Raw genomic sequence first — 11393 nt, forward strand, 5'->3', positions numbered from 1 at the left:
ACCCAAATAATACTTGCTCTGTAGTGGTCCTGAGAGAGTCCTGACCATTGAAGTACAGCATAAAAGCAGGCTAACAAAGCATGCAGAGAAATAGATGGACTACAGTCAGTAGTTGTAGAACTACAAAGTGCTTCTATATGGTAAGTGAAGCTGATAAAATGGACAATGTGTGTAGAAACAAGGAGGTGGTTTTAATGCTATGTACAGTATATGTGTATATATTCATAATATAATTGATTTATTACGCCGGTAAGCAATTGTTGTGTCTGAAACACGAGTTCAATTATTAGAAAGGGTGTCAGAATACTTTGGTTTACATAGCGTCCTGGTCAGGGTTGTGGTTAGTCCAGTTTTCCTGGAAACACTGGGTGCATGTCAGGAAAACACATCAGATGGTGTTTTGGGCTGTTGGTCTATGTCCAAAAAACAAAAACAATTTTCTATTGTTTAGAAAGACCACAAATCACAAAGGGAAATAGTTTCAAAAGAGTTTATTTTCATCTTTATACAAAGTTACATGGTTCGTAAGCAGATAATATATTAAAGGCTTCATTGATTAGTTTTATTGAAAAAGTGATCCTAGTTTACTTTCAGGTCCCTGATCCGCTCGTCGTACATACCAGCTCACATAACCTACTTTGTTTATTTTTGAATGAACCTAGACTTCTTTATACTTTACTACTTGAGAAATGAACCTTAAATGTCTCTTTTGCATGTTTGCTGGTATAAGTCTACAAGATTGGGGACTAATCTGATACACAATTTGCACAACTGAAAAGCCCATTTAGTTCCACATAAATAGTGAATTTTTATAAACTGATTATAATTTTTAACCAATCAAAGGCCAATACAATTAGAATAAATTACATACCCCTTTACCCACCTACTGAAATATGGGTAAGGTAATTGTAACTGATTCTTTTAACTTGCAGACATACAGAAACATGTTTTTGAACTCCTGTTGATTTTTATGCCAATTTAGTTTGCCTGTGCCCAGCCAGCTTGCTAGTGCCACATTATTTAAAAAAGCAAGATAAAGAAAATGTATAACTGTTAAGTGTTTTGCAGCTTTTATGTCCATTAAATAAATATTCTGCAAGAATAATAACAAGCAACATAATTAACAAGCCACACATGCAACCTATTTGATTGCATATATGTATATAAATTGTAACCTTTTGAATTTAAGTGAACCAGGTGCTTACTGTGCTTCGACCCATATTTACCTTGAACTTAAACGTACTTCACAAGTGCAAGATAAATTGAACATAATTTATTGTTAACACAAAAACAAGGTACAACCCTCTGAATCTGATACTGCCAGACACAGGCATTGTCGGTCATAAAGGGCATTTGGACACAAAGAAATCATTCATGGCCTCAGTATCTGTCATGTTTAGGTTTTAATGAGAATCCCTGGATGAATCAAGCCCTGATGACAAATGACCACATGGTCTGACCGAGAGACTAACGCTGCTTGAAGATGTAAAGTGCTGTGCAAAAACTGTACAGAAACATTGATAAGCAAACCCAGCACATTTACACTATATACAAAGGCACTAGGGCCATGGGAAGCAATAATGTTTTTGGTCACAGTACCAAACAGTCTAGAAGTTCTGTACAGGCCAACCTGAAGCTTCACTAAGCAAAGCCCAGGAATTACAGATCATCTGTTTGTTCATAATGCTCCCTTAGAAATGAAGCAAAGTTGCTTGGTGCAAATCTCATACGAGTCCGTCCACATTCAGTTAGCTATTGCTCCTGGAGCCTCAGGGATCAAAGAGGCGAAGAATGCTTTGAAGAAGACCCAGGCTGTCCAGAGAATCGGGGGTCGAACTGCTGACACGGGGACTGCGATCATGGGTGGAGCTTGGACAGCTTCCTCCTCTATCTCACCATCTTCCACTTCAGCAGGGGGCACCACCTTTAAAAGCACAGGGAATAAAAAGTGACTGTAAAGACACTAAAAACTGTAACCAATCCCTCAATACATTTTGGCTCATATATCATTCAACTGTGGCCTGAAAACCTCAAAGCTCAGCAGCTTAAAGGCTGTACTAATTCTCCAAATGCCCTCAGACAGACATTGCTAGCTTGAGACATTGCAGATGTTTTATTCACAGTTACATGTTACAATATAGTAAGATATTTTAAGAAAAAACAAAACACCTCTGTTCAAAAATATGAACAAGTATGACCACAAATACATAAAAAATGTCCTGCACAAGCCCAATAGCCAATGCCTTCAGAGAATGTGGGGCTTATTGTACTGTAGTGATAAACCAAAGTGCCTTGATATCAAACAAGCTGAGAATTCCTGGTCTAAATTATATTTGAATATTTTAGCATGTCATCATGTGTAATTACCTAAACAATACTAATCCAGTGTATAATTATGCAGTACATTCAGGTCATTAAGCCCTACAGAGCAACATGATTTACCAAAAAGTGAGTGACAATAAGTGTCGTCACCTCATTCACTTGCACACGTAAGTGTACACTCAGCATGATGTTGTTCTGTTAGCTTAGGGGGAGAAGTAATTTAAGTGCTGTTAGTGACTGAGTATCTGTATACGGTTATCAAATGGCAACATTTTATATCCATTTTTTTTTTTTTTTACACAAAAATCTAAAACAAAATGACAACTTTTTATTATTAATACATTTTATGTATTATGTGTTTTTTTTTTGTTTTTTTTACAGTGGCAGAAGCCCTGTGCTGGATTGGGGCCCTCTATAGGGTATTCCTGCCTTGCACCCAGTGTTTCCTGCCAAGACCATGAGCAGGAAGAGATTTTTATTTTTATTTTTTATTCAATATTCAGTTTAGTTTAAGTTGTGAGTGTGGTTTGCTTTATTAAAGGATTGCATCAAAGAAATGCACATTGTTTAAAATGGACATCACAACCGACTAGAAGTATGAAACATGAATGTTAAAAGGAACACTAAAGAATATATATAACTAAGCGAAACCAAATATTTAAGTACTTTTAATCAAGATCTTAGCAAAGCTTAAAAGCCACGTTTGGCCTCTTGGAAATGTCCTTTCCCCAAAGACATTTTGTCACCCCTAACCCCCAATAGTAATAATCTGTATTTTACACTCACCTGTGGTTGTCTGTCTTGGTTCTGATTCTGCTGGTTCTGAATGACCTCTGCTGCTGGTTGGTTTGGAAGGCGGGGCTGAGCTCTGCGTCTGAATGGGAACCAGCCTGCAGTGTGCCTGCAACAGAACAGAGTGAAGTTAGAACACTATTCAGAAAATGAAATAGATCTCACTGCTAAAATGATCTATCAAGCATGCAGCTGTTCATCTTTATTGCTTATTAGTAGCTAAACCATCTTTAAAGAATAAAGATTTTAGATTTATGTTTCATGTTTGTTGATTCATATGATGTGGTCAACTATAAATATCTATTTAATAATAACAACCATTAATCCGTCAATAACAAAGTTGATACCTGAGAATCATTCCAGCATTGTGTTTTAGATAATGTGCCAAAAGTCTGACTGTTATTATATCTCATGACAACAATGCTGCTTGAAATAACCATAAAGACATATTACACCACAAGGTCATGTTTACAGACGGTGAGAAAATAACAGCTCCACTGAACAGGCTAATCATTGCCTGAGAGCAAAGTCAGGCTGGATGCTTTGAACAAGCTGCTATCTAAACTCTTTAGTTGTTTAAAAGTAAAGTACTGAATTCCAGGTGGTGTGGAACTTCCACTCCCACCAACCAACACAGTCATTTTTACATACATAACATAGTGGCCATAAAGAACTACTGGAAGGGAAGACACCAGATGTGATGTTTAAACAGCTCACTTTGGTTTTATCTGAAGGACTCAATGTGCAAATATTCACACCAGCACATTTTTCCACTTAGGGCTAATAAATATAAAGAAAACGACACTATGCACAATTTGTCTGCTGTACAGGAGAACTTGTATTAATGCATTGCTTATTTAATTTATGCCTTCAGATTTGTTTTCTTGCCACTGATCATTCAGGGGCGGCACGGTGGCTTAGTGGGTAGCACTGTCGCCTCACAGCAAGAAGGTCCTGGGTTCAATCCCCAGGTGGGGCGGTTCGGGTCCTTTCTGTGCGGAGTTTGCATGTTCCCCTCGTGTCTGCGAGGGTTTCCTCCCAAAGTCCAAAAACATGCAGCCAGGTTAATTGGAGACACTGAATTACCCTATAGGTGAATGGGTGTGTGTGTGTGTGTGTGTGCATGTGTGTCTGCCCTGCGATGGACTGGCGTCCTGTCCAGGGTGTTACTGTGTGCCTTGCGCCCACTGAAAAGCTGGGGTAGGCTCCAGCACAACATTTAAACATTTAAAATATTTAATTCAATATCTAGATCCCAGCTCAAGAGCTCAGCTCTGATGGAGCGTGTTTTTACCAATGCACCACCAGAGCTGAGATTCAAACTGTGATCTTAGCTGTGGTGTGCTAGCTTGTTAGACTGCTGTGCCACTCGAGCGCCCAGACCTCAGATTTAAGCTAGGCCATACATTGCACTCAAGAGTACACCCGGGCTCAAAAACTAATTTGTCATGCATGATCACTCATATTCAGGACAAACGTGACACTTACAAATACATGAGAAGCAGACTGGCCATCACCAAGATGAAACGGCTTAGACTGGAATAGAAGTAGACGATGCTCAGAAACACTGCAAAGCGAGAGGCGGTGTACACCCAGTCCAACCAATCCCGCTCCACGTCATCCTCGTCCTCCACCACTGCCCCGCCCTGGGCATTCATCCGCATATTTTGATTGGCCCCTTCTGGGTTGATGAAGGCAGGGTCCGGTGCATTTTGATTGGCTGGCAGGTTGTCAATTGGGGCCTGATTGGGTAAAGCCGCAGGTACGGCGGCTTGCTGCGGAGCGATGGGGAGTGAAGTAGAAGGCGGCACAGGAGAGGAGGCAGTAGCTGCCATTGCTGCATGGCTGAAAAGGTAAAGCACAAAATCCATATGGTTGCTGCACTGAAAATGTATGATGTTACATCATAACTAGGAACACATAGTTTATTGATTATTTAATGAATTCATTTATTTATTAGGATTTTAACATCATGTTTCACACACCTTGGCTACATTCATGACTGAAACGGTAGTTACTCGTAGCACAAGATGCATCATTTCACAAGTTTAATGTCAAACAGTCATGGACAATTTACTATCTCCAATTCACTTCACTTGTACGTCTTTGGATTGTGGGAGGAAACCCACACAGACATGGGGAGAACGGACCTGGACTGCCACACCTGGGAATCGAATCTAGGACCTTCTTGCTGTGAGGCAACAGTGCTACCCACTGAGCAACCATGCCACCCCATTGATTAATTAGTCTTGATAACTTGACAACTGTGTTGCCAACTTTCCACAATTTTTTACTGCACTGTCTGGTTGTTCTAAAATTATTGTATCATTTTTATCTTGTTAACTGTCAATTTATTGCACAAGCTGAGCCACACTTGCCCCCTTAGACACAGTCAATCATGTTTGTATGTATATGCCCAAAAGCACTGCTGGGGATTTAGACCATGCATCTGGGCAATCTCAGCAGGATTATGAATTACATTATAAGTAATAATACAGAAAGAATAATACATGAGTTACAAAATCATGCACAAAGTGGTTGCATTTTCAGCATCGTTACAAAATCAGATATATGTCAGATTATACTTACTACTGCATGTAATACTGGCGAGCATACATATGCTGCAGCCAAAGAATTTGCTGTGGACTATAAAGTGAGTATGTTGGGAAGGTGGGATGGGTCATTGCTGCTTGGTTTGGCCTGAATACAGAGAAGAAATAGAAAAGAATTAGTGAAATGCATGATCACACACATAAAACAGTTTATATTTTTTTTATATTTGTTGACAACATCAGGTGCATTTCTTTCTAGACAGCGAGATAATAAAATGATAGGAAGTAAACATTAGGAACTTACAAGGTTCTGTTTGTGCCTGCATTTGTGCCAGGCCATGGAGCAGCAGGAGTAGCAGGGGCAGATCTAACCCGCTGTCTGAGGCCAGCATTTGAGGGCACGGTAGGCACAGGTGGCCCTGGACTGATGGTGTCTGTGCTGTGGAGTCGAGCCTGAGCTGTAGAGGGCTGCTGCTCTGCCGGTCTGACCTGCGTCACAACATGGATCATTTGAATACAGGAAATTCAGCTGACAGAAAGAAAAAGAAAGCAGCTGTGCTGAAACTCTGACATTTGAAAATAGCAGGTAGGGTTTGCGTCAAATGCAAAGTTCTGCTCTCCAGGGGATTATGAGTAGTACAGCTGTGTGAGATCAAAATCACAATGGCACCATCAACTCTGATAAGCTAGGGACAGAGCCATTTGTAAATATGAACTAAAACTGGTACTGCCTGTATTGAATGATAATTTGCTTAATGTGGCCAAATCCAGAAATCCACATTCTATTCAGAAATCCACATTCTATTCAGAAATCCACATTCTATTCAGAAATCCACATTCTATTCAGAAATCCCGATTCAATAAATTTACAAAAACACCTGGTAAACTGGTAAACTTTCCAAAAATACTTAAATAAAAAGAATGTGGCTAAACCAGCAAGACTATGCTCTCGGAGCATGTGTATGTGTGTTTGTGTGTGCAGTGTGCAAAACAAAGAGGAAGCAGGTAACCAGCTTCACTGAACAGTGTCTGTTTTTAACGTGTTGTAATTTATGTAGAACAGGTGTTGCATGAAGTCATTTACTTTTAAATCAGGCCAATGTTTAAATATAGCTTGTTGTTGTGATATGATTCGTTCCAGTTATTTCTTTTTGGCTGTATGTTTATACAAGGGCTGTGGATCCTGTAGCAGTTTCATTAATTCGTTAACTGTCGTTTTACTAGATACTGATTAGTCAACTAGTCAATTAAGCTAGTCACTGACTACATGATTTAACAAACTCACTAAGCATTTTATTAGGTATACATAGCTGTTCTGTTCCTTCATTGATTGTTTTCACCTACATACAGATAGACCTGGTGGGTATGGAGTTAGTGAAAGCCATTAGTAGTAGCACTGTAATGACACTGACATGGTAATAAAATGGCATTTTTAACAAAAAATATTAAATTAACAGTGTCCACTAATAAAAGATTAACTCTCTAACTGTACTCTACATTGAGTGGTAACAGAGTATGTGTTCCTAATAAAGAGGCCAAACAGTTAAACAGTATTTAAAAGCCCAACACTGTTGCAATTAATATACTTTTGCTTAATAAACATGTTACACAGCTGTAAAAAGATGGGCTAAATTAAGTAACTGTATACCCACAAAGTTTGTATGGAAGATGTAACTTATGAAATAATCCATAAATGTTTGTACCTAATAAAATGCTCAGTAAGTGTATGTTTTGCACACCCCTAGTGTCATCTCAAAGTGGGTACTAAAACATACCTTGCATCTGTCTTCCTGCATAGAACCAGGCTGTGGTTTAAAGGCACACACCAGATGTAAAGTGGGTACAGTATCAGTCTGTAATGGTAAGAACAAAGTTAGAAGACGTAGCATTTTAAACAGCAATTTTGTATTAGATAAACATTATCATAAATGTAAAATTTACTGAATGCGAAAGTGTTACAAGCAGCTTTAAATGTAGTGAGTATTTTAGCTCATATTGATAATAGATAAAGAGCTAGACATATAAGCTTTTAGATCCAATCCCATGATAAAACTGTGCATGATTTATTTAGCATAAAGATGCAGTTCCTGAAAGAAATCACATTGATTCTCTCTCAGTTATGGTTATGGACTTAAGGAAAAACTCTGTAAACAAGCTGGAGATGTAATTGGTATTCATTACATATTCTGTTCGATTTACTATGGTAGGTGAAATCAGCATGAGGGTTTGCACCCGAATCAGCAATGTGGTCTCCCCCTTTTGTCTTTTGATCCCATTTGACAATAGCTGACTGGATATCACAACTTTATTCAAAAGCTGTGAGGAGAAAATGAAAGTCAGTTGTACAACTCCTGTATTTGACCAGGCTTTATTAATATGGCTGCATTCAACAAGAGCAATAGGAAAATGTAACTAAAAACTAGACGTCAGCCAACACACACTTGGGTAAAAGACAAACAAAATACTAAGAAAACTGTGTTCCAACCTTCTTCCTTGTATTAATGCAAATGTGTGAACCTCAGGATTTAAAGTCACTGTACTTATCAGTCAAATATCAAAATGCTAATTTTCCTGCTTAAGTCCTGTTTAAAAAAGAAACATGAACAACTGCAGCTTTTAAGGAATTGAAATATTTAATTTCAATATGGGTAATAAACCGACTCTTCGCAACCCCAACCAGGAACAGTTCATGAGGCTTTATTGTCATTTCAGTTATATACAAGTACATTTTAAAACTAATTACGTTTCCTCCAGGATCAGGGTGTGATAAATTCCAAGAATTATAACAAATACCAGGGACATTTTTAACCTAAAAAAATGAAGGGACAGGACCAAAAGACAAGTGTGATGTTGGCACACTGCACTTTTGTCTCTGAGGAAAGTGCATGTTCTACCCATATCTGGGTGGGTTTCCACCAAGCACTCGGTTTCCCCAGACTACAACAAGGAGAAAGTGGTCAAGCTATTCTAAACTGTCCCTTGGTGTAAATGATTGTGTTAGTATGTTGTCCTCTTATAAACTGGGTCCCTGTCCAGAGTGCATTCTCTTTCTAATTATATTTTTAACATTAATACAATTTAGATATAGGTATTTGTTGCAAATATTACACACTTTATAAATTGAGTATGTGTGTATGTAAGTACTTTTTTTTTTTAATTAATGAATAGACAAAAGCTTTTACCTGTGTTATAACATCTCTTAGGTGCATGTGGTCTAGGAGCATCTTGCCAAAGTAGATAAGTCTCTGATCTTTTTCTGCCTGTAAGTTAGGACATGCAAACTAATGAGTGTCAAAACAAATAAGCCAGGAAAATGTCAAAAAACTACTTAACAAAACACTACTTACATTAAGCATGTAAAAAGATATGCCACATCTATGAGCATCTTAAAAACTTACACAGTAATAAAGTGTTAATTTAGGATCCTAAAACACCTGGTTATTTTTTAGTAATTATACTAATATACTTTATTATCGAGAGTTGATTCCAAGCTGTTTTGAGCCAATAGCAGTGTGATCCAGTATGGTCATTATCAGTGTAACTAAGCCAACTCTTTTTAAGAATGTTATGCAAAGCTCCCAAGGTATATTGGTGTTTGTTGTGTTTTATGATAGGGTGTGTAACCGTGTTCAGTTGTATAGCCCATGTCCTGTTTAGTACAATTCAGTTAATTACTGAATACTAGTTTGCTGTATATCTTTTATAAAGAAGGAGATAAACTGCCAAATTCCAGTTGTGAAAAGACTATATAGTATCCAAGAACATTTGCAGCTGTAATTGATGTCAACAGAGGCTTTACAATTGTTTTGAATAAAAGATCAAAATGCTTTTGTAAATACACAATTTTAGCAGAATCTGCCATGTTTTCCTTTGTGAATGGTAAAGCTTGTAGAGGAGTGATGGGCTCATGAGTGCATGTATATAATGCAAATAGCTGAAGGAATGTAAACGAACCAAACCTTCCAAATGTGCGTGTGTAACTGTATGAAACAATATCATATGTAAGTGCTGATCTGTCTTCAAACTAACTGGGTCATTAACAAATCCAGTTGTGCAAAGCTTATACAGTATCCAAAAAGATTTGCAGGTGTAACTGCTGTCAAAAGAGTCTCTACATTTTTTTTAATAAAGGGTTGGGATGCTTTTGTAAATAAGCACTTACAGCAGAGTCTGCCATGTTTTCCTTTGTGAACAGTAAAGATTGTGGTGGAGTGAAGGGCTCTTGAGTTTGTTTGTTTAATTCTTAATGCCATTTCAGCTGCTATGGCTGTTATCATAGCTAGCTAATAGATTATTTAAATGTCAAGGTGGTGGGTCATTTGCTTTCTTGTGCGTATGGTGGTTAAGTGTTTGTTTGACTAGGAGGGTCTATGGCTTTTTTAATTGCAAGTGATTCCAAGAACTGAAAGTGAGGTGAAGATTTCCTTGTAGCTGTATTGTATAATTGTGTTCTGATGGTGTTCATTTGTTGGCATGAGTAGAGGATGTGTTTAATAGAAGTTAATTTACAGAGGGGGCAAGTGGGGGCCTGGTCTCCTATTAACAAGTAGGTATGGATTATTTTGGTGTGTCCTATGCTGCATCTTGTGTATATACTGTACATTGTTCCCATCGTTTGGGGGTATTGAGCTCTATCAGCGTTGAAGGGCTCTCGAGTGCATGTATATACTACAGTCCTGCATTTATGCTAATTTCGCCCATGCTGTTTGCTGTTCCTAACATATTTCTACCTTGAACGCAGTAGTAAACCATGTAAACTGTGTAAATCTGTATATATGTAAGTGCTGAGCTCTCTCTCAAACACCTGAGCTGGGTGATTAATGTATTTGGGTAAATCCTAAAAAAGTGGAGCCTGCATGAGAGGAATCGAGACAGTTGTTCGGCTGTGTGTGCAGGTTTCAGACGGTCATGCCTATGGCAAACATTCAGTTAATGTAATGTCAACAGGGTTTCACATCTACACAGCTAAAGCTAACAGGCTAAATAGAGAAACGAACAAGCATGTGACTGTACTGAAACCGAGAGATGAAAGTGGAATTTAGGACATTATGTGCGAGCAGTACTGAGGAATGTTGCTAGCTACAATGTAGCACAACGGCAGCTAACAATAACGTATATCGCTGCCGTATTTATTCAACGACAACAACAAACCGTACACTCGACAAGTGCAAAAAACAAGACCTAAAACGAACCAATATCACTTCTAGTGAGCTAATGTTAATGCTACCTAACAAACAAAAGCGCTCAATAACCTCATTTTGGGTATGGTCTCCAGTCGCATACTTGCGTACTACTAAATAGTGTAGCAGAATAGTACACATCACCGTCTTTGCTACTCTGACATACTACGTAGTACACAAGTATACATCAGCGACGCAGCCATTGTCAGTCAGTCTAGCGCATAATGAACTAAATAAAGACTTACCGGTCTGGATGGATATATGCTCGTCAAATACGTTTTCAGCTCCTTTACAGTCCAGTTGATGTCTACATCCTCAACCAACTGATCCCCATGAGTCTGGTTGGGCGTTTTAATAATTAGTGAAATAGTCTCCTGTTCCGACACCGTGTCGCCCATTTTCTCTCAGCGCTAAGCTCACTGACAACTATATCGTTAATATGTTAACTCAAGCGTACGGTAATATTACCAGGATATTTTAATATAAGAGCAATATAAAAGCAGAAAGTTCTCCACACGCAGTTCCTTCTTCTATCGCGAATGCCGAA

At 38.4% G+C, this 11393-nt stretch overlaps 1 protein-coding gene across 1 annotated transcript; it reads right to left on the minus strand.

Moving 5' to 3' along the window:
- Positions 1–476: 476 nt before the first annotated feature.
- Positions 477–11393, minus strand: herpud1 (homocysteine-inducible, endoplasmic reticulum stress-inducible, ubiquitin-like domain member 1). Its single transcript, XM_063004169.1, has 8 exons — positions 11092–11393; positions 8849–8926; positions 7442–7519; positions 5971–6155; positions 5704–5814; positions 4603–4959; positions 3109–3223; positions 477–1924 (listed from the first exon to the last, which is right to left on the minus strand). The coding sequence occupies exons 1-8, from the start codon at positions 11242–11244 to the stop codon at positions 1745–1747; spliced, it is 1257 nt and encodes a 418-aa protein (XP_062860239.1). The 5' UTR covers positions 11245–11393; the 3' UTR covers positions 477–1744.

The sequence above is a fragment of the Trichomycterus rosablanca genome, chromosome 11 (assembly GCF_030014385.1).
Source record: "Trichomycterus rosablanca isolate fTriRos1 chromosome 11, fTriRos1.hap1, whole genome shotgun sequence".
In the NCBI taxonomy this organism is placed as follows: domain Eukaryota; kingdom Metazoa; phylum Chordata; class Actinopteri; order Siluriformes; family Trichomycteridae; genus Trichomycterus; species Trichomycterus rosablanca.

Excerpts from the sequence above, each read along its gene's own strand:
- herpud1 (XM_063004169.1), bottom strand. The coding sequence starts at position 11,244 with ATGGGCGACACGGTGTCGGAACAGGAGACTATTTCACTAATTATTAAA. Across the intron at positions 7,520-8,848 it reads TAAGAGATGTTATAACACAG|ACTGATACTGTACCCACTTT; the intron begins GTAAAAGCTTTT and ends TTACCATTACAG. Across the intron at positions 1,925-3,108 it reads ACCAAGACAGACAACCACAG|GTGGTGCCCCCTGCTGAAGT; the intron begins GTGAGTGTAAAA and ends GTGCTTTTAAAG.